Source organism: Pipistrellus hanaki (assembly GCF_964339955.1).
Source record: "Pipistrellus hanaki genome assembly, chromosome: 3".
Taxonomy (NCBI): domain Eukaryota; kingdom Metazoa; phylum Chordata; class Mammalia; order Chiroptera; family Vespertilionidae; genus Pipistrellus; species Pipistrellus hanaki.
In genome coordinates, this window is record NC_140505.1 from 157246683 (window position 1) to 157271264 (window position 24582).

Sequence of the window (24582 nt, forward strand, 5' to 3'; positions counted from 1 at the left end):
TTAATCTCCCTACCCAGTGCCAGTTCTGACTTCTCTAGAGAGTATCATCTTTCCCTTCTCCTTTCTCTTCTAGATGCTCCCCTGAGTCACTAAGCAGAAAGTGATTACGGCAGATACTTCCAAGGTTCAATATTTCCATCTCTCACTAAGATATATTTTAATCATATTTTTGGTATTGAGGCCTTTCTACATCATTACAAACCATAAAGCAGAATTTATTTTATGGTGGGCTTGTCCTGGAACCCATGCAAAGCAATGTAGCTAATGAAGCACCAAAGGACTTAGTGCCTATTTATCAGTGCATTCCTGTGAGTGAGGTTACCATGGTAACATATTCTAAATTAAATGTACTGTAATTCAGATAAAAGGAAAACAACTCTTTGCAATTCTCCATAAACTAGTTTGTACAGAGTGATCATTGGATTAGTGGCTGGTTTCTTCCCTAGATGTCAAACTCATGAGGGCAGGGGCTGTGTTTGTTTTTCCTTTTCATTCTATCTCTAGTGCTAGCAAAGGGCCTGGTACGTAGAGACACTAAATAAATGTTGAACCAATACATGACTTTATAATAAAACTTTGCATACAACTTCTTATAGTGCCTTTGTAATTTTTAAAAATAAATAGGATGAATTAAATAGCATATGAAAATATGTTGGAAAGTGCAGAGCAAATACAAGATATTATTAGTATACATTAAAGAGTACAGGAGACTGGCAAAAGCTGTCAGTTTATTATTTATGAAACAATAGAGGGCAGCACATTAAATGTGTGCTTTCATTTGGAATCCTTATATTTACTTCAAGCATAAAAACACTTTTTCTCTGCTTGGGTATTGATATCTCAAAATACGTTTTCTTGCAGTATTCGTTCTACCAGCAGTTGCATGAGCAAAAAAGGTCAGAAAAATTCTTCAAAGTTCTATATGACCGAATGAAGGCTGCTCAGAAAGAAATAAGATCAACTGTTACAGTGAATACCATAGACTTAGGTAACAAAAAAAGGGATGATGACAATGAATTGATGACATCTAGTCCACGAATAAGAGGTAAAGAAATATTTGTGTGTTGGGGAGAGTAGAAGGAGAGAACAAAGGCTAACATAGTGTTTAGATCTCACTTGCCTTTGTCATCTCAGTTGTCTTAGTCTAATCATCCCAACCGGGGCTCTGAATATGGTGTTCCATCCTTAAATTATTATGGTAAAGGTGTTGACTTTGAAGCAACTCAGTAGACCAAACTCAAGCAATGCATTGTTAATGCAAAGCAACTACAGCAGATCCTTGAATATCATTGTTTCATTCAACATAGATCCTTTCATTATGACATTGATGAGGTGCCAGATGAATTTAACTCTTATTTATATTATTTAGCCTATGGTAAAATTGGTCTTGTTACACGTCATTTTGCTTGAAGTCACAGAAACTGTGGGTGGCATTAAGAGAGGACCTACTGTAGTGATATGAAGATGTTTGATTTCATTGTGGGAGGCATGGTAAAAAAAAAAAACCCACAAAACACAAAAAACAAAACAAAACAAAAAAACAACTGCCCCAAACCTTCTGAGTATTAATGAAATTTCTAATTTAAGAACAGAAATTATAGCACTGATTCTAAAGAAAGTGTCTTGGTTTTTCAAATAATAAAACTGAACATCTGTGTAGTAAATACAAATCATAAGAAATGAACATTTTGAAGTTTGCCATATTTTCCCACCTTCTTGTATTATGACCTCTTGTATTTTATTTATCAAAAAGACATAAATCCTTCGAAAACTGGCTAAGCATTAAGATCTGATTTTAGTGTCCCAGTGCAAATTTAATTTTTTAAGTTGCTAGCTCAAGTTCCTTTGGGAAAATTATTGCACCTCTTGTCAGGTGATTTTTATTCAGTTGTTGAAGAATTTGGGTACCTGGCTGTCTTTTTATTTTAATTAGCAAAAGAAAAATTAATTTGGAACCATAAGAGTGCTGCTTTGTTTTCAGTAAGAGATTCATCACTACATTTAAAAGAGGGAATGAAAGGGCAATTAACAGAAGCTTCTTCAGCAACATCCAAAGCGTACTGTGTATACAGAAGAGAAATGGATCCGGAAATAGACATTATGTGCACGGGATCTGAAGGGGGCAACGCGGAGGACAAGTCTGCAGAGGAAGTGACGATGAGCCCTGCAATTGCCATCATGCAGCCGATCCTGAGATTTCTTCAGTTACTATGTGAGAATCACAACCGGGAACTGCAGGTATTGTTCTAGTTTGTGTAAAAGCTGAGAAAACAGCCTATGGTTATAAGTAATTAAACTGGGATAAAAATAACAATTAGTTTGGGAGAGTGTTTTGGAGAGATAATCAATAAAACCAATAGTGCTCTTCTGAAATGGGGAGGAACTTTTGTCTCTGAGTGATGAAACATGTAAGGAAAATCCCTGTATGCATGAAAAGTCGGGATGGTCAGGTTTCATTCTTTGCATCCTCATCCTCAGCTCATATCTTTTTAACTTGGGTGAACATCATCTAATCCTAATATTCTGGTGTTGGTTGAGTAAGGTCACATTTGCTCATCTGTGCCTTCATAGTTTTATAGATTTCAGGGCATTTCATCATTTACAGTCTATTTCTTGAGTGAGGATATAGACTACACTTATATGTCTTCATTAGAAGTAGAGTTAACATAGGAGAGGGTTTTGTGTTTTTTCTTTTTTTTCTTTCTTTTTTTTTTTGCCACAGTGGAAATTGATACCTTTGCAAATTAATATAGTCCTGCTCTTATATGTGCTTTGGTATATTTCCCTTTGTCAGATAGATTAAATTAGGGGTAACTAGGAATTTTGGCGCCTTTTTTTAGGTGGTGGTGGGGATTATTTGTACACAATGCTTACATCACCATGGCAAAACCACATGAAAGGTGAGATAGTTTCTAAGAACACATATCCAATATTAAAGAGACAGCATAGTTTGAAGTTGTTTTCTTTAGTCATTGCCTAGATTAGCAATTTTCAATGGGTATGCCATAAGAAGCACACTGGTGTGCCACAAGAATTTTTAAAACATGAAATACCTGGCTATTCAGTCAGGAACACTGACCTCTTTTCACTTAGATAGTCAAATTAAAAAAAAATGGCAACAGCCAACACAATAGCTGTCCAGTGCGAATGAATCAAATTTACTCTTATATTTTTTTGTCAGATCAGCAAAAACCATAACATTTTTTGTGTGTGCTGCAGAATTTTAGTAATTAGTTTATGTGTGCCATGAAAATAAAAAAAATAAAAAATTGAAAATTGCTGGTCTAGACTACAGGTGTTCTGAATTGGTAATATGTGTAAATTTATGTAAATTTAATTAAATATTCTCCAAGGGGATACATCTGGAATTAATGGTAAAGCTATGGTTCTTGGTGACCACTGCACCACACCTGGGAGAGGGCTGCTGTAGCACTGTCAACAGACAGAGGCCAGATGCATTATTCCCAGAGGGAGGACACTGGCTCTGCCTTCATACTTATCCTGACCCACCTAGTCTGTCGATGTAGGAAATATATATATTATGTAGAACCTGTTCAAATATTTCACTGATAGGAATGTGGGATAAAATAATTTGGAAATGCTACTAATAAAATAGCTTGTATTTAATAAGAAAAAATGGTGGGTTTATCCAATAGCTAATATATATATATATAGAAGCAACCCAACTGATGAATGGATACACAAAATATAGTATATACATAGGATGGAATATTATTCAGCCTTTAGAAATGAAATTCTGACACATGCTACATGTATGAATCTTAGGACATTATGCTAAGTGAAATAAGTCAGTTACAAAAAGACAAATACTGTGTGATTCCATTTATATAAAGTACCTAGAGTAGTCAAATCATAGGACAGAAAGTAGAATGGTAGTTGCCAGGGGCTGAGGGAAGGCTGAGGGGGGATTAGTAATAGGTATAGGTTTTCAGTTTTACAAGATGAAAAGGGTCCTAGAGACATGGATGTTGATGGTATGTCAGCATTGTGAATATATTTAATGCCATTGAACGCTACACTTGCTAGTAAAAGTGATTTAAGGTGGTAAATTTGGGGGTATTTTTACCACACACAAAAAATTGAGGGGAAATTACAAAAGCAAACTAAAAGAAAAAGAAGAGTAAGTGGAAAAAATAAATTCAAGCAAATAAATCTATATATATAAAAGCCGAAGCAACCATTTGTCTGTCCTACCAGTAGCTATGACACACAATATCCACCAGGGGACAGACACTCCAACCAGTAGCTATGATGCACACTGACCACCAGGGGGCAGATGCTCGCAGGAGCTGCCGCGCTGCAGTGACTTGGCAGCTGCAGATCTCTGGTGACGCACCCAGAACCAGAGAGGAGGGAGCTTGATTCCAGGGTGTGTCACCCAAGAACCACTCTCTAGTAATCCGGGATCCTTCTGGGGATTGAGCCACTTTCAGCCCAATCCCCACAAGCCAGGCCGAGGGACCCCACCTGTGCACAAATCTGTGCACCAGCCTCTAATATATAAATATAAGTAATAAATTAAATTAAAAATTAAAAGTTTTTATTTTTGTTTGCCCTCTCACCAGGTTTACTCCCCCAAAGAAATTACTGCTAACAATTTGTCTTTCCTTCCAGAAATTTTTATGCACATATAAGTATGTCAGCCTTTCTAAAAGCACATTTTATAGTGTTCCTGAACTTGCTTTTTTTTTTTTCACTTAGCAATATATTTTATTGCTAAATCACTTATTACTAGTTTATGTTTATATCAATACATATTGATGTACCTTATTTTTATAGCTTCACAATACTGCAGCATTTAGATTACTGTTATTTATTACAATGGCTATGCTTTGGTTTCCAGTGTTTGCTGTTACAGACAGGGTGCAGTGAATCTCTTTGTGGAATATATAGAAATAATAACCTTGGTAAGTGGAGTTGTAAGTTAACTGGAAATTTTAATAGGCGCTTCCAAGTTGCCCTCCATTTACTGTTTGAAGTTGCACTTTTTATAAGTTTCATTTACTTGGAAAATTTGATTGTTTTCTTTCCCTAATTAACTTCTTTATAGTTTCCTTTTCCTTCTTCTCTTCCTGTTACCTATTATTTAACGCTCTCTATATAGTTTCAGGATAATGACATTGAGACATGCTTGATAAGAATTATGCTGATAAATATAGATGCTTGAGGAAAAAACCAAGAATCTTCTTCCCCCCACCTCTTAGATCCAGGAGAAAATTAACAAACACAACCACTTTCTTAAATAAATGTAGAGCGATTCCATTTCACATTGCCATAGGGAGCAGAGCACACACACACATTCACACAGAACTGAAAACAATTACACAGGGATTTTTTTCCTAACCCTTAGGTTATATTTTCTTTTGCTTTCAGAACTTCTTGAGGAATCAAAACAACAAAACAAATTACAACCTTGTCTGTGAGACCCTTCAATTTCTGGACTGCATTTGCGGAAGTACCACGGGTGGCCTGGGCCTGCTGGGTCTCTACATCAATGAGAAGAATGTAGTGCTGGTCAACCAGACTCTGGAAAGTTTGACTGAGTACTGCCAGGGCCCCTGCCATGAAAATCAGGTAACCAGGAAAGCCGTTCTCCACGCAAAACTATTTCTGACTAATTAGCAAAGGGATCCAAATGTTGAACGAGCCAACCCTTGTGTACATTTAAAAGATCTTTCTTCTTGCTTTGCCAGATGTTTTTATTTTCCTAACAAAACATATAAGGACTGAATTATAGACAGGCAGATACTATGCCATCTTTTAATTTAATTTCATTGTGAAAGAAATTGTATTTATCTGCATGAAAATGTTCCAGATAAAAATCAGACTTATCAGAAAGAGTGAAACATGTTTCTTCATTATTGCTCAGTTTTCGTCTCTTAGGATTTGAGGAATGACCTTCCTTTGGCTTCTATGGTTCCACTTAATCTAAAAGTTAAATGTTAGTTATATTTTAAAGGTAAAAAAACTGAGGTGATTCTGTTGTTTTATGCCATATGGTTTCTAAGGCTTTGATGTTAAAGAGAAGTTATTTTTGTAACATTTTGTTTTCTAGTCATGTATTGCTACTCATGAATCTAATGGAATTGATATTATCATTGCTCTGATCCTAAATGACATAAACCCTCTTGGTAAATATCGAATGGACTTGGTGCTTCAACTAAAGGTAAAGTAAATCCACTATTTAGAGGGGGGAGAAGTGACATTGTCTATATAAAACTCCCTTTCAGAGTTCCTCCAAATCTCTAAGTAGCTCTTGTAGAAACCAAGATATTGTCATATTTTCAGCTAATGAATAGACAGATGGGCTAGTGAAAGCACCATGCACACGAAATTTCTGATAAAATGTCAATTAAACTTTGAGGTAGTGTTCAATTGGAGGGTACTTTCCTGGAAGTCCTTTTAAGTGGCGCTTTGTTTCACCATGTCTCTTCTGTTGTTATTTTATGTTTTTTATTATATGGAAGAGCCAAAGGTGCTGAAACTCACTGCACCCATTTATAAAATTTACCTTGACTTCAGAATTCTAGCTGGCAAGTCACAGCTATTAGACTGTGGGAAAGGGAGGCTGCAGTTTCATTTTATGGCTCTCTTCCTTATAAAAGTTGTTTCCTTTTACATTAGAATTTTATTTTCCCCCCCAAATTCTATAAGCCATTTTCACACTGCCTTTGAGAAGGCACTTGAACTTAAACCGCACACGTACTTCCCAGCAGTTCCATTAATCAGAGCTCAGGAACAAGATGACATTACAAAAAAAAAAATCCTTCAATTTTTTGTTCAAATGGGAATAACAAATAAAGGTACACAAGAAGCTATTAAATCTGAAATACAAAGTCATGATATTCAGTGGAGGTGAATCATGAAAGACCACATTATTGTGTTTGGTGTTAAACAGGTAAACAAGTCATTGGTTAAATGATAATTTTCCAGTTAAGACAGGTCTGTCTAGTATCATAGCAAAATGTAACTTTCACTTTGTATATTTATGGCCAAAAAGAATGAAATTTTGATAATTCTGCTACTAAGTATAGCTACTGATAGATAACATACCTATGTACTGCTTATGTGAAGATTGTGCTAATGGCTTTTAATAAGAAAGTGTCTTTAAGAGGTGAGTTTGTATTTTTTCACTGTTCTCTGTTGCAGTGTGTATTGCTTTGGGTCCTTCCATCCATGCATTAAAGCAAAGGTGATTCTTGTGTAGATTGAACTTGTGTCCTTTCCCTCATTAGCATCATGCTTCAGATAGTGAAGCCAGCCTAAGCCTACGTGGCAGGCAGCTTCATCTGAATTACTAGAAAAAAAATGTTTATTTCATCTTAAATTCATCTTTAGCCATAATTCATAAAAATATAACTTATAAAAGCCTTGGCCTCTGGCTTTTTAAATCCTTTATTAGTCTAAAACAACCCCTTTAAACCTAATTTTTAATTGATATAACTTAATTACTGGATGGTTAATCAATTTAAAACAAAGTATAGGCATCCTGATTATTTACAAACCCAGACCTATCTATCTATCTATCTATCTATCTATCTATCTATCTCTCTCTCTCTCTCTCTCTCTCTCTCTCTCTATATATATATATATATATATATATATATATATATATATATAAAAGGCTAATATGCAAAGTGTCCCTACTGGAGTTTGACCGGGAGACTGGGAGTTCTGTCGCTTGCTATGATGTGCTGACCACCAGAAGGTGGTGCAGAACCAAGGAAGGCCCTGGCCAGCAGCCAGAAGGCCCCAGTTGGCCTTGATCGCCAGCCAGGTCTAGGGCACGAATTTCATGCACCAGGCTTCTAGTGTTAAATAACTAAACGATGGGGTACAAATATATTCTTAGCTATTCAAATGAAAATGCTTTTTAGAAAAAGAATCATTTAAAATTGTGTATATTACTAAGTACAATTTAGGTATACCTCTTCAAAATATGACAGTTGGATAAATAAGGGTATGTAAAAAATACCAAATGAATGGGTTTGACCTGAAATATTTAAAGTATTGTTATCTACCTAAAAAATTAGGTGTGTGTACTTTAAGAAAAACAAACAAACAAATGAGGCTTTGACATAATGGCCAATAGGACAATATTTGTAAGACAGAATGATAGTGTCAAATGTTAGGGGGCTTCTCTGGGTAGGGTGCTTTTAATGATAAAATTTAGATAAATTAGAGAAAACTACATTAAAATATTAAGGTTTGATTTTACATCATTTATATAATTTTTCTTAGTTATAATTCTAAGTATACTTATTTCTATATACTCATTTAATATACAATTTTATGAATTTTTTTCCATATGTCTTTCCCTTTACTTTTTAATTTACATTTCCTAACTGGTTTGTAACTATGAAGGGCTGAATCAGTAAATAGGTCATTTTGTTTTGTTTTGTTTTGTTTTAAAGAAAGCCCTCTGTTAACACTAACACGTGCATTTGATTTCTTGGTGTATATATGTATATAGGCTTTTGTACTTTCAAATTGATTTAGATTTCAGTAGATCATTTACAAAATTCCTATTCTCCCAACATAGTAGGAAAAAGGAGATTTGTTAGAAAAAAGCACCATAATGCCAATAGCATTCTGAAATTGGATGTATTTTAAAGCTATTATGTATTGGGCCTGCTGAGTGAGGTTCATTAGAGAAGACTGCTATTATTGCTAAGGTTTTAGCTTTGAATTCTAGGGGTCATTGCAAATCACTCCAAGGATTTCAACTCTCCTTAAATCTTGAAACCTTATTTTTAAGTATATTATTTGTACTGATGGGATGCTACATTATAAAAACGGGTTTTAGGATTGGTATAAATATACAAAAATTTTAAATGAAACAGAAAAATTAATGCTACCTCTCCTACAAAATGCTAAAATCTTTTCAGGATGGGTCCATGACATTGATATTGTTATCATCATCATTGATAGTCATTTAAAGATAGTCTTTAGATTTTACTTCTGAAAGAAAAAAAAATAGTTAGATAGAATTTGATATTAAAAACTGCTCAGTAAAATTAATTTCAACAACTTTCACAAAAACTCTGTAGAGATGTCTGCATACCAAACAACCGATTCAATTTAGTTTTCATCCTGTAAGATGTTAATTTTGAGTTGTTGAGAACCACCTTAAAGCCATTTGACTCTACTTCTTTTGTGCTCCATCAAAGATCATATGTGGAAATTGAAATGTTTTGAACATTACAAATACACTGTAGAAATATCTCTCCAGTAGTTTTTATCATTGTGCAATTTTCCACAATTCTAGGGCAGCACTATTGAAAGCAATGTAAAGAAACCTCTTTCTAAATGTTGAGAATATTGTGTTTTATGGGTCAAGACTTTCTGTAACTCTGTGGTACCGGTTTTAGATTATAAATCAATTGTATCAGAAACATTCTTTATATCTATAGGTAAAAGTGTTTGAGATAACATATTTATAAACTAAATTAGCAAACCTCAAAGACAACATAAACTGTTTTCATTCTTTATTAAACAAAAATAGAAAATATTATTCTTCTATAACCCAGGTGGTAAACATGTTGCTTATATACTGACATACTGTGGGACTAGATATCTGTAAATTTATATTGTATTTCTAACTCATGAATTTCCAATTTTATAGATCAAATTTCAGTAACTATTTTTTTAAATTTAAAATTTTGATTTGATAACGTGTATTAATGTTTCCTATTAAAGTCAATTTGCTAAATTCTTTAAATTATATACCATTTATCTGAAATATGTCATTGATACTGGTTCACCTTACTGTCCTGTTAAATGTCATCATAGAAATGCCCATTAGGAAATAGTGAAAGAATATATGATAATATTTGAATGCATTATAGATAAAGTCAGTCTTGTTTTTAAAACACCTTTTCACCAATATTTAAAATATCCCTTATTACTATCTCTCATGATTTATTATTTTTATTTTGTGTGGACAATAAAGTAAAACATCCTATTTAAAAGTGCTAATAAGCCAAACCAAATTAGCAATTTAAAATTCCGTTTGGTTTAAAAGAAAAATGGCCTTGGTAATCTCCATTAACAAAGGCAGGGGATCGTTAATCCATGAAATCGATTTTTTTCCTGTGCGTTAACCCGGTCTGTTTCTCTAGAACAACGCCTCCAAGCTTCTGCTGGCCATTATGGAAAGCAGACATGACAGCGAGAATGCAGAAAGAATTCTTTTTAACATGAGACCCAGGGAACTGGTAAGGAAGCTTTTGAAACCCATGTTAACATATATCACTAAAAGGGATAAGTTTGTAGTATGCATGTCAAGAAAAAGTCTGGTGACTTTCACTGCTCAACCAAGGCATCAGAACACCTTACAAATATCTCAGAAGGCCTCATGAGGGCAAAGGCCAGTGTGATTTGGGTCCTTATCATTTCAATGGTTTATCCACTCTTAGCACTAAACTATCTGCAAAGTCTTTTGACAGGAAAAAGTAAAGTTTGCTTTAGTTTCTGTATTGGAATATATTAAATGAGGAAGCTATGTGAGACAAATGTTCGTACCACTTAAAAATTATATTTATACCTCTTTCTGAACAATGCAATAAAATCAATATCTTTTGTACTTGTTTTTATCAGTGAAATATTACATAATGCTTGTTCTAGAGAAAATTGGAGATTTGATGGGAATTCCACAGAAATCATTAAAGGGTCTTCCTATTGTACAAGTTATATTTTCCTCCTCATGTGTGACATGGAAATCATGGAGTAATATCACCAAACCTTAAAAGCATTGGGTTTCAAAAGCATTAACAACATCCTTATACCTTATAGCTTGATGCTCCAATGACTAAATCCTAGTCTTATGAGAACCATTGTTAGTGCTATGAGAAAATTCTATGGAAAGCAATCTTTTGCTTTCTTTTTAATAGTAAGGAAGGAGCCCTGGCTGGGTAGCTTAGTTGGTTAGAGCATCATCCCATTATGCCAAGGTTATAGGTTAGATCTCCAGTCAGGGCATATACAAGAATCAACCAATGAATGCACAGAAAAGTGGAAAAACAAACCAATGTTTCTCTCTCAAATCAATAAAAAAAAAAAAAAATAAGAATGGAGTCAAGGGTGGAAGATAAAAATAAGATACATTTTGATTTACCGTATGTATAATGAGAGCCTCGTATCTGCAAGGCATTGGGCTATGAATAGTAAGAAGAATTTTCTTTGGTTTGTATATTGGAATATGTTGTGAAGATATGTAAAAAATGTTTACTATCCCTCAAACATTACATATCTTTCTGAACAATAAAAGTTGATAGTGTATTTATGATTAAAAGGGACAGTGGGCTATATATTTATTCAAAAACAGCACTGTACAATAGCCTGTTGAAAATACTGCTTTATCTGCCCACAACACATTTCTCTCATCATCCACTTCCTTGTTATGGCCCACTCTCAACCTCTTGACTCAGTTAGTGCCCATGCCCTATGCTTAATTAGTACCTCAAACTTAAGTCTTGCTGTAGGATTGTTGTGTTCTTCGCTTTTTAAAAAATATGCAATTTTTAAAATTGATTTTAGAGAGAGAGAAAAGGAGAGGGAGAGAAACCTTGATATGAGAAGTATCTATCAACTGCCTCCTGCACGCCCCCTAGTGGAGATAGAGCCTGTAAGCCCCAGCACATGCCCTGACTGGGACTATAACCTGTGACCTTTTTTATTTTATATATATATATATATATATATATATATATATATATATATATATATATATATTATATATATTATTGATTTTTTACAGAGAGGAAGAAAGAGGCATAGAGAGTTAGAAACATCGATGAGAGAGAGTCATCGATCAGCTGCCTCTTGCACACCCCCCACAGGGGATGTGCCCGCAACCAAAGTACATGCCCTTGACTGGAATCGAAACCGGGATCTTTCAGTCTGCAGGCCGACGCTCTATCCAGTGAGCCAAACCGGTTCCGGCTAACCTGTGACCTTTTAATGCATGGCATGACACTCAACCAACTGAGCCACGAAGGCCAGGGCACCCTCTAGATCAGTGTTTTTCAACCGCTGTTGCCTGGTGTGCCGTAGGTGCAGACAAGACAAGACAAGAATTTTATAATTTTATAATTTTTCACTATTTTGTTTACTTAATATTTCATAATAAAGTAATTATAAAATACTTTCTTTGTGTTTATTTGATTCCTATTCAAGAGAATTACTTTATATATAGTCAATATAGGCACAGAGTTAATTTTTTTTAACATTTTCTAATGGTGGTGTGCCTCTTGATTTTTTTCATGAAACAAGTGTGCCTTTGCCCAAAAAAGGTTGAAAAACACTGCTCTAGATCAGCAGTCACTAACCAGACCACTAGTGGTCTGTGAGGTCTGAAAGGTTGGCAGCCTCTGCTCTCCATGGTGTTCATCACTTGAGGGCAGATGCTCTGTTGAATCCATCACTGGTTCCTCGGTGCAGAGGGCGATGTCTGCACCGTGGATCCCGGTGACCTGGAAGGCACTTAATAAATAACGGCTAGATATCACAGCTCCAGAGGCTCCCAATTCATCGGAACTTATGGCACTGTCATCACTCAAAACTCAAAGCAAAATTCTCCAAGGAAAACAGGAAATAAATATTGTAGGGAAATACTTCTGTGCAAATTTAACTAAAGCCATTTTCATTTAGAGCTCTTGATACTTTTCAAGTCTTGGGAAGCATTCTAGCTTTTAATTGCACCTCATGGACAATGTAAAATGCATGTTGTTTGTGGCATTCCAAGCCTTGCTGGTCCCCTCTGTGTCTTTGGTAGGTGGATGTGATGAAGAATGCCTATAACCAAGGATTGGAGTGCGATCATGGAGGTGATGAGGGTGGAGATGATGGTGTTTCCCCAAAAGATGTTGGACACAATATTTATATTCTGGCCCATCAGGTAAGATATTTCTATCTTCACATGATTTTTGTGTATGGTGTAAGTTGTCTCTACATAATTAATTTCTAGCTTCCTATACTGTGGTCAGAAAAGATGATGGATATAATTTCAATCCTCTTAAATTTATTAAGATATGTTTTGTGGCCTAACATATGATCTATCTGGGAAAAATGTTCAATGTGCGTTTGAGAAGAATGTGTATTCTTTGTATGCAATGTTCTATAAATATTTGTTAGTCCATCTGGTTTCATATAAGGCCAGTATTTCTTTATTGATTTTTCTGTCCAGATTATCTGTTCATAAATGTAAGTGGGGTAATTAAAAGTACCTCACTATTATTGTATTGTTGCCTGTTTGCCCCTTTAGGTCTATTAATATCTGCTTTATATATCTAGGTGCTCTTATATTGGTTACCTAAATATTTACAAATGTCAAATCTTCTTTTTTTTTTAGCTTTTAAATTTTTATTGCATTCATTAGGACAACATCCTATATAATAAAAGGATAATATGCAAATTAACCAAATGGCAGAACCACCAGTCGCTATGACATGCACTGTCCACCAGGGAACATATACTCATTGCAGGAGCTGCCCCCTGGTGGTCAGTGTGCTTCCACAGGGGGAGCACCGCTCAGCCAGAAGCCAGGCAGTGCTGCTGTGGAGCAGACCTAAGCAGGCAGGTGGACATCCCCTGAGGAGTCCCAGACTGGGAGAGGGTGCAGGCTGGGCTGAGGGACCCCTCTCCCCCCCAGTACACAAAGTTGTACACCAGGCCTCTAGTTGGTTAATAAAATTATATAGGTTTCAGGTATACAGTTCTATAATATATCATCTTTATATTGTGTTCACTACCCAAATAAAGTCTCCTTCCATCACTATTTATCCCCCCTTTACCCTCTTATACATCTCCCTCCCCTCTTATACATCCCCCTCGCCACACCCTCTTCCTCTGGTAATCACCATGCTGGTGTCTGTGAAAATTTTTTTCTTTGCTTAATTCTTTCACCTTTTTCACCCAGCCCTGAAGCCCCCTCCACTCTGATAGCTGTCAGTCTGGTCTGTGTATTTATGAGTCTGTCTCTATTTCTTTTGTTAGTTCATTTTGTTCACTAGATTCCACATATAAGTTAAATCAATGGTACTTGTATTTCTCTGATGGGTAGTGTGATTCCTTCAATTCTGTTTTTCTTTCTCAAGATTGTTATAGTTATTTGGGGTCTTTTGTGCTTCCATATACATTTTTGGAATATTTTTTCTGGTTCTATTAAATATACCACTGGTTTCTTAATAGGAATTGCATTGAATCTATAGATTGCTTTGGGTTGTATGGACATTTTAATTATGTTAATTCTTTCTATCCATGAATATAGTATATGCTTCCACTTATTTGTATCTTTATCAGTTTCTTTCTTCAGTGTCTTATAATTCTCCAAGTACAGATCTTTTACATCCTAAACTAAATTTATTTATAGGTATTTTTTATGCAATTTTAAATGGATTGCTTTCTTAGTTTTCTTTTCTGATAGTTGAGTATTGGTATATAACGTTGAAACTGATTCCTGAATACTTATTTTGAATCTTGTTATTTTACTTAATTCATTAATCATTTAGCAGTCTAGAAAATCTTTAGGGTTCTCCATATATATTATCATATTATCTGCAAATAAAGTTTTATTCTTTTCCAATTTGGTGCCTTTTATTTATTTTTATTGTCTGATTGCTGTGGCTAGGACTCTAGTACTATGTTGAATAAGAGTGGTGAGAGCAAACTCATATCTTCTTGTTGAATTAACCATTTATCATTATGTAATGCTCTTCTTTATCTCTTATTAAACTCTTGTTTTTAAAATCTATTTTGTCTGATATAAATGAAACTACTCCAGCTTTCTTTTGGTCTCCATTTGCATGGAATATCTTTTAGCATGCCTTCATTTTCAATCTATGTATGTTCTTACATGTCAAGTCTTTTGTTTGAAGTATATAGATGATCTTTTTGTTTGTTAGTTTGTTTGTTTTATCCATTCAGTTACTCTATATCTTTGGTTAGGGAATATAGTCTATTTATATTTAAAGTAATTATTGATAGGTTTGTGCATTTTTTTGTTTGATTAATTATTTTCTGCATACTTTTGTTGTTCCTCTCTGTTCCTTTCTTCTCTTGCTCTCTTCCTTTGTGCTTTGATTATTTTCTTTTGTGGTATGCCTGTTTTTTCTCATTATTTGTCTATTAACTATAATTTTTTGTTTTGTTGTTATTATGAGGCTTATATAAACAACTTATGTTTATAAGAATCTATTTTAAGTTGATAACAACTTCAGTTTGATCTCATTGTAAAACTCAACATTTACTCCACACATTTTATGTTTTTGATGTCACATTTTATATCTTATTATTACCTGTTATATCCCTTAACTGGTTATTGTAATCATAGTTTTTTTTTTCTGATTTTGTTTTTTAACATTTATAATAGCTTTGTAAAAGTTAATTTTACTACCTTTGCTATGTATTTACATTTACAGTAAAATTCTAAAAGATGTTGCTATTGATTGTAATACAGTTGGATCATTGAGAAGATTTTTAGGTCTCTCATAGTATGTCTATGTCTATGTCTATGTCTATATCATCTATATCTATATTTATATCTATGTGTATATGACAGAAAAAAAGAAAAGGGCAGATAGGTTATAGCTGGAAGAACCAAAAAGTATTTTAGGTATTGAGGAACTAAAAGCTAAGATGAAGGACAAGTTGAAGGAAATATAACACAGAGATTTAGAATGTGGAAAGAGTATAGTTTTAGAGAGAAAGAGAAACCAGGTGATAGGAATTGAGTCAAACTAGAAAAGTAATGATTAGAAATTGAATGTGAGTAGAAAGAATAAAATCACATGCTGAGAATTAAAATAATATTGGCTACTGTAACAAATAGAGAAATGTGGTGACACAGCATATGTGTGAGAGCAAGGAATTACTTCAGAAGCTGTAGCATTGTGGAAGGGAATCAGCAACGCAGAGTAGGATAGGGTGAGAAGTAGAAAGTTGGGGAATATAGCCACCCATGCTTTCTTGACTGAAAGCTGGATTTGCTCTGTCTGGAGAGTTTATTCCCTCTGTATGAATGAGCAACATCATTAACAGGACCTGATCATGGAGCTTTCAAGTGGGAAATGAACAACCAGACAAGTGAAGTCATCACTGGAAGCAGCAGAGTGATAGATATTTGAGCCACATTACACCGTCCATACAGACTATGCTTAAAAATGCAATCTAATATTACTAGTATAATGTGAGTAACCATAAAAATGCCAAGGTTTAGCCCTGGCTTGTTTGGCTCAGTAGTTAGAGCACCCATCAGGCTGTGGACCAATGGGTCACAGGTTCTATTCCCAGTCAAGGACATGTACTTTGGTCGCAGGTTCAATCCCCAGCCCAGGTTGGGGCGCAAGTGGAGGCCACAAATCAATGTGTCTCTCTATTCTCTCTCTCTTTCTTTCCCTCTCTCTCTCTCTCTCCTTTCCCTTTCACTCTCTCCCTTTCTCCCCCTCTCTCGCTTCCTTACACTCTCTCTAAAAACCAATGGGGGAAAAATATCCTCACTCCTCAGGCAGGATTAAAAAAAAAGTCAAAATCAAGAAAGGACTTATGTGAGGTCAGTTCAGTTTTAAGCATTAAATAGAGAATACAAATTTAACAACAGGTTAAGGTGGATATTGAGAAGAATGAAAATAATAAATGCATGAGCTAGTCATAAATCAAAAGGTAATGGTACAAAACATGAAAGAAGTTAAAAATAAAGACAGCATAAAAGGCAATGATTTTGATGGATTTGAGTTTACGAGAATGCTTGGAGATGACAGATTTTATTCAAGGATAATGGTGAAATTGTCCAAGGAATGGGAATTCAGAAGCAATGAAAAAATAACAAGGGGTTAAAAAAAACGTACTGAAATGAAGAGATGTGAAAATGGCTTGAATGAATATGTAGAAGTTTATTAATTTTTCAAAACTAAAATGTTAGAAAAACAGTAGTTTGTAGAGCCCTGATGGTACAATATAGAAATACATGAAGAAAGACAGACTTCAGGAAGAAAATGTCAGACTGGTTAAGGAGAAGGAAATGCTGAATTGCTGAAGCCTTTAAACCTTGTGATTAAATTGTAAGAGTGTAAATATTAAATAAGAGTTTATATGGGTTCTTTCTAGGAACTCAATGAGGGGATAGGCAAAAACTAAGTATTAGCGTAATAAATGTGAGAGGTCAGTCAGAAGGCTGATGGACCTTGGGCTCTAGCAAAGGCTAAAAGCTATGCACCAATTGTTATGGTTGAAGGCAATCTCCTAACCTGATAATCTTGTACTGTTTACCAAACCTTACCTTCGATATGTCTGTTTGGTTTGCTAAAGAGCAAATGTATATTCTAGTAAAAAAAAAAAAAAAAAAAAAAGCTATGGGTACAGACATTCAGAGAGCCATTCTACTAGAGAAGGGCCTCCGCCTGGTTCCCCCAATAATTTCTAAATTTATATTTCTTATATAGTATATCCATTTATGCTTGGCCCCTTCTCTAGATTCTGAATCCTTGCTGCAAAAGGTTGCGGCAGGTAGGAATGGCAAAATATATGAAACAATGTACATAACAGACATCTGCTTATTTTCTTAGAGTGACACAGAGAGTTATTACCTTGCCAGGTTTTAAATATGTTTTCATGAACAATTCAGCTTTCACCCATAAAGAGAGCACATGGTGCTCTTTTGATCATCCCACCATGACTTCTTTGGCCCTCTCTATGCTAGGATATGATATTTGGTTTCTTGGGAGGCCAAACACGGTTGCTGAGTTCCTTATGAACCTGTTCTCCAAATAGCTACCACACCAAGGCACAAACACAAAAGAATGATGATTGTAAGCTTTGCTGCCAGAGGGAGCCATGTATCTGTGCTCCAAGGGTTTGGTTGAGTCCAGGTTTCAAGGCTTTCTTTCATTGTGACTATGGGATCATTCGGCCGCTGCATGCTGATGACTATGCAGATTGGTTTCTGCCTTTGCACGGTTCAGTAATTCCAAACCCAAGGTTCAACTTCCTCCTTGTTTTACTATTATCAACTTTTGTACAGACAGTTTATTTTGGTGCCCTCAGACTTTCAATCTTTGTTGTTATTCTTTTTATGGCAGTGAGGTAGTTCTGCTTTTCCTACCGTGACAACCTTTTTGGTCATTCTTGTGGTTGGTGTTACAAGAAACAAATAATGCTTCTTGTAAGTGGCTAGTCTGATCTACATAAAACTATAAATACTTTAAAAAGGGAATTTCTTAAGCTCTGATACCATGGGGTCGTGCAGAGAATTTCCTTAAAAATTAAGATATGTGTCCTTTTGGGTTTTCTGTCATCCACATGCTCTCCTCATACCCCTCTAGGCTTGGTTTTTTGTTTGTTTGTTTTACATTCTGCTTTCTTCCTGTTCTTTTTCCTCTTTATTCCCGTGTTTCTATACAATAGTCACTGTCCACAGTCTAGACAATTGTCCAGTATTTTGGATATGTTTAACATATATTAGGCCATATTGTTTCTCTAGTCCCATGGACCAATTTTTGTTCTTCTATTTGAGACCTTTTATTTTCTCCCTAAGCTTTATTGAGATATAATTGACATATAATAACAATGAGTAAGTTTAAGGTATATGATGCATTGAGTTTGTACATTTATTTATTGTTAAATGACTACCAACATAGCATTAGCTCACAACTCCATCTAGTTACATAGGTGAGAACTTATAAGATCTACTCTCTTGGCAACATTTTAATTGTATGGTACATTATTATTAGCCACAATCACTAGGCTACACACACATCCCCAGAATTTGTTAATCTTTTAACTGGAAGTTTGTACCCTTTGGCCAATATCTCCCCATTTCCTCCACCCCCCAACCCCTGCTAATCATTCTAATTTCTCTGATTTTGACATTTTTAGATTTCACATAAAAGTGATATTATGCAGTATTTGTCTTTCTCTCTCTGATTTATTTCACTTAGCATAATGCTCTCAAGTTTCCTCCAAGATGTTGGAAACAGCAATATTTCCTTATTCAGCTATAAAGCTGAATAAGATTCCACTGTGTGTGTAAACACGCACACACACACACACAATGGGGTAAAAGCAGGTTTACAGTTGTGAGTACACTAAACACAGACTTAATAAATCTATTGTAATAATCATAACCTACATGTATGTATGTATGTGTGTATACACACACACACACACACACACACACACACACACACACACACATATATATTTTGGCCATTCATCCATTGATGGATAGCTGTTGTTTAATATCTTATATCTTGGGTATTGAGAATAATACTGTTATGAATATGTAATATCCTCTGTTTTAATACTTACTAGAATAAGAAGTATATGGATAAATATATACTTTACAGGAAGAGAAGGAGTATTAGATAGCAAGCCACTAGAAAGCAAAAATAACTCCTGAGCTCAAAAAGCAAGAAAGAATGTATCACTTTAAACTGGCTGTATGAAATTGTTTTTAAAATACCGGCTTTATAATTTTTCATGATCATTTCCCCATCTCACTAAATGGTGTTGAAATTGTAATTTTAATGTCTGCATAATTGCTCATTGTTTGAATGTACCGTAATTTATTGAGTCACTCCTTATTGTTAGACATTTAAGTTTCTAATGTTTTTGATATTATAAATTATGCCGTGATTAATAGCCTCATACATTAACATGCTGGTTCTCTCTCTAGATTGAATTCCAATAAGTTTAATTACTAGGTTGCAGGTAGTAACTATTTTATGGTTATCGATGCATATTACAAAATTGTTTCTCACAGTATGTGATTATAAAATTGTTTTTACAGAATCTTATTGGATTCTTTTTTTTTTAATATATTTTATTGTTTTTGTACAGAGAGGAAGGGAGAGAGATAGAGAGCTAGAAACACCGATGAGAGAGAGTCATCGATCAGCTGCCTCTTGCACACCCCCTACTGGGGATATGCCTGCAACCAAGGTACATGCCCTTGACCGGAATCGAACCCGGGTCCCTTCAGTCCCCAAGCCAACGCTCTATCCATTGAGCCAAACCGGTTTCGGCTCTTATTGGATTCTAAAATTAAGATCATTTAAAAATATTTTCTAAGCTAATAGTGTTTAGACCATAATAACTTCTCAATAAATGTGTATTAAATAAATTAATGAATTGTAGATTAAATGGGATTTAATATTAAGTCATATATTTGGGATTATTAATAAAATGTATATTTTAAAATATGTTATTTGCTCATTTTTAGCTCTCTTTTGAATTACTTAAAACTGTGTTTATCCATATTGATAGGGTTTAATTTTTTTCCCAGTGAATTTTAATTAAGGTCAATAACCCTTAGTCATAATTGTATCACCTACTTCTCCATCATTTATTTTCTCTGTAAATATTTTAACAATAATTTTCTTTCATAACTTTGAGACTTGTTAAGCATTCATCTAAATTTTATTCTAATGTATAATGAATTCAGGTTTTGTAATTAATTATATAATTTTTCATGTTGTCTTGCAGAGATGCTAACTCATCTCTAAAGATATAGCCCAAGACTTAGCAACAACCATCTATTCAGACAGGGTTTGTAGGAGTTGCGTGGATGTGATGTAGAGCATGGGTCACAGAGACCTTTAGTAGAAGAGATTGGGGTTAAAATTAAACCATCTTCAGGGCCAGACAGGGCTTATGAATGAGCAATGTGGGGGCAGGTGTGGGTGGGGCATCTGGTGATAATCTTCCAAAGCAGGCCACCATGGCTCACCTCTGCTGACTTTTTTTTTTTTTTTTAAATAAATCTTGATTGTTCAGATTATTACAGGTGTTCCTCTCCCCCCACCTTAGCTCCCCTCCACCACCCCATGCCTTTACCCCCGCCACTGTCTTCATCCATAGGTATAAGATTTTTGTCCAATCTCTTCCTGTACCCCTAAGATCCCTTTCCCCCTGTGAATTGTTAGTCCAATCTCTTTCTGTGTCCCTGATTCTATTATATTCACCAGTCCATTTTGTTCTTCAGATTTTTTTATTCTCTTGATTTTTAGATTCGCTTGTTGGTAGGTATATATTTGATGCCTTTTTGTTGTTCATAATTTTTTTACCTTTACCTTTTTCTTCTTTTTCCTCTTCTTAAAGAATACCCTTCAACATTTCATATAATCCTGGTTTGATGCTGATGAACTCCTTTAACTTTTTCTTATCTGTGAAACTCTTTATTTGCCCTTCAATTCTGAATGATAGCTTTGCTGGGTAGAGTAATCTTGGTTGTAGATTCTTATTGTTCATCATTTTGAATATTTCTTGCCACTCCCTTCTGGCCTGCATATTTTCTTTTGAGAAATCAGCTGACAGTCGTATGGGTACTCCCTTGTAGGTAACTAGTTGTTTTTCTCTTGCTGCTTGTAAGATTTTCTCTTTGTCTTTTGCTCTTGGCATTTCAATTATGATGTGTCTTGGTGTGGTCCTCTTTGGATTCCTCCTGTTTGGGGTCCTGTGCACTTCCTGAACTTGTCTATTTCTTTTCACCAGGTAGAGAAAGTTTTCACCAGGTAGAGAAAGTTTTCTGTCATTATTTCTTCCATTAAGCCTTCAATATTCTGCTCTCTTCTTCTGGCACCCCAAAAATCCGGATGTTGGTACGCTTTAAGATGTCCCTGAGGTTCCTTACACTATCCTCACACTTTTGGATTCTTCTTTCTTTTTGCCTTTCTGGTTGGGTGATTTTTGCTTTCTTATATTCCAGATCTTTGGTTTGATTCTTGGGGCATGTTGATCTATAGTTGAGTTTCTGTATATTCTGTATTTCAGACTTTGTATGCTTAATTTCTGGATGGTCCTTTTCCATTTTTTTGGTATTCTCATTAAGGTCCTCACCAAGCTTCTTGGAGGTCTCATCAAGTTTCTCAAAGGTTTTTAGAAGATTCTTGAGTAATCTTATAAATGTGATTTTGAACTGTGTGTCATCCAGTAGTTTACTCTCCTCCATTTCTCCCATTCATGTCATGCTTCTGTGTTTCCTCATTCTGGCTGCCTCCCTGTGTTGATGGAGTGGCTTTGTGTGGTCAGTGACCTATAGGGGTCAGTAGCTGAGCTTCCCCAATCACCTGAGGTGGTCGCTTTTGCTAAATCCCTTTGTGGGGTTGGTGCGAAGTCTTGGTGTAATTAAGCCTTGATTGCTGTTGATACACTGGGAGGAATTGACCTCCAGGCCAATTGTCTGTGAGGACCTGCTGTGTCTATAAAGGAAGAACTGCTGCACTGGAGACACGACTTGTTTCAGTGGGGCTTTGGTGCTTACTGAGACCGTCTCCCAAATGTGTCATGTATGGGTGTGAGGGATTGAAACTGAGCACAAGAACTCTGGTTTCTGGGTCTCAATGAGGTGCAGTTCAGCTACTGTCTGAGGCCAGTACTGTCGCAGAAGCTACAGCGTGAACCACATTCCTGTCCTCCTTGGATCTATTTGCCCCAGGTTGCAATTTTGCTAAACTGCAACAGAGAGAGCCATTCAAATGCAAAGTCCGATGCTTAGAGCTTTGTTGTGTTGTGAGGGGCAGAGTCTCAGGGCAGAGTCTCAGGGCATCAGTAGGCTGGCATGTGGCCAACCGTGATGGCTGCCATCCGCCACCTCTCTGATGGTGTCCCCACGTCATCCTGCGTCTCGCACCACAGTACAGCAAACAATCTCAGCTCTGAAAGCAAGCCAGCCTCACCTTCTGACCCGATGGCAGACAGTCTAGCCTTTCCCCAGAAACTGGATTTCAGAGAAATTGGGCGCTTGTCTCTCTTTGGGTTGAAGAAAGCACCACCCTTCACCAGCCTGGATCCACCGCCAGCCCTTATCGCGTCCTTGCCCCCCTAACTTGGTTTTTCAGTGCTTGTGCCCTGAATTCTCCTCTTTCATTTCAGTCTAGTTGTAGGGCTTCCTCTCAGCCAGCTTTCGTTTGGTTTTTGGGAGACAGATGTTTGTTTTATAGTTGTTTTTGAACTTGTTGTGCATGGCAGCCATTTAGGAGTGTTTACCTACACCACCATCTTCATTCCTCTCTATAGATGTGCTTTTGTTAAAGTGGAGGTATGCCCAAAATACACTTCCCTAGGGAGTCAGGAGATAACTCATGGAAGAGGTGACACTTGAACTGAATCATGAAGGATGCAGGGGAGGTGGGAACATTCTAGACAGAGGCAACAACTTCTGAAATACCATACATATTTTAGAGAAAGGAGCTTCTTTGGGGACTTTATGTAGTATCTACTTATGGTTTTTATATAAAATTAATTATACTAATTTAATTCTAAATCTTTGATAATGATACTGATTATAGCCACTTAACAGATTTTGCATGAATTAAAAAAATGAATGAATGCCCTGGCCAGTGTGGCTCAGATGGTTGAGTGTCATCCATCCACTGGAAGGTTGCTGGTTCAATTTCTGGTCAGAGCACTTCCCTAACTTATGGTTTCGATCCCTGATTGAGGTGTATATGGGAGGCAACTGGTCAATGTTTTTCACATCGATGTTACTTTCTTCCTCTATCTTCCTCTTTCTGTAAAATCAATAAAAATTTTTTTAAATGAATGAATGAATGAATGAATGAATGAATGAATGAATGACTAGGACAGGACATACTCTAAAACGCTAGTATTTTATAGTTTAAGTATTATAATAAAAAACTGAATAAAATATTTTTCTGTTATTATCATGATCAAAGTCACCCCTACTAGAGTATAAATTCATTATGCACAGACACAATTTTTTCCCTGTTTCTATGCCAAGTACATACTTAGCATATAATAGATACTCAAGAAATGTTGGGGGGAAAATGAATGTATGCTGATAATATTTTTATGTAATACAGGTACTATGTAAGATTAATAGAATCCTGCAAAACTGATCTTAGCATTCTGACAGTAAAGGATATTATTCAACTATATACTTCCCTTTTAATTTTTATAAATAACTCTTTGCCAATCATATGAACAGACTACATAGGTACGGCCCTATATTATCTTTCCTCATGCTAGGCAATTTTATTACTTTGTTTGTTCATGATGTCACCACTCCTCTGAAACTAACAAAATATCTTCTGTTCTTAAAACTCATTTTAGTGTTATCCTAGTTCCTCTGAGATCCAATTAAGACCTGCTTACTATGTTTTCTAAGTAAATTCCCATCAACAATGATCTTATCTTGGTTTTGAATTCTTATGTTTGTTATCTTCACCCAAAATTGCATATATACCTTCACACTAACTTATGCTCGATATCATCATAGAATTGTTTTTTATTTCATATATGTATGTCTTGACTACTTAATTAGTAGTAGAGTCACAAAATCTAGATACCCATAAGGCCTCATTTTTTTTTTAAAGAAACTTTCCATGAAGAAAAGTATCATGGGGAAAGAATGCTTAGTTGAATTCTTCTAACAGACAACTATGTATCTTTCCAAGCAACAAGGAATCATTGAATTATAATATACTCTATTTAAATGATCCTTCAAATGTACGGTTAATGGGAGCAAAAAAAAAAAATGCAATCTAAGAAATGAAATTGGGCTTTCTGTAATTGTTAGTTTGGTGTAAGGATCATGAAGCTAAGTTT

At 35.4% G+C, this 24582-nt stretch overlaps 1 protein-coding gene across 1 annotated transcript in view; it reads left to right on the forward strand.

Annotated features, from left to right (window-relative positions):
• The window catches only part of ITPR2 (inositol 1,4,5-trisphosphate receptor type 2), a 416442-nt gene that overhangs the window by 282943 nt on the left and 108917 nt on the right, over window positions 1-24582 (forward strand). Inside the window, exons 40-45 of the mRNA XM_084877146.1 lie at window positions 862-1045; window positions 1982-2238; window positions 5395-5595; window positions 6077-6187; window positions 10143-10238; window positions 12797-12919. Of these exons, the coding sequence (XP_084733272.1) occupies window positions 862-1045; window positions 1982-2238; window positions 5395-5595; window positions 6077-6187; window positions 10143-10238; window positions 12797-12919 (972 nt within the window). The remainder of the gene's footprint in view (window positions 1-861; window positions 1046-1981; window positions 2239-5394; window positions 5596-6076; window positions 6188-10142; window positions 10239-12796; window positions 12920-24582) is intronic.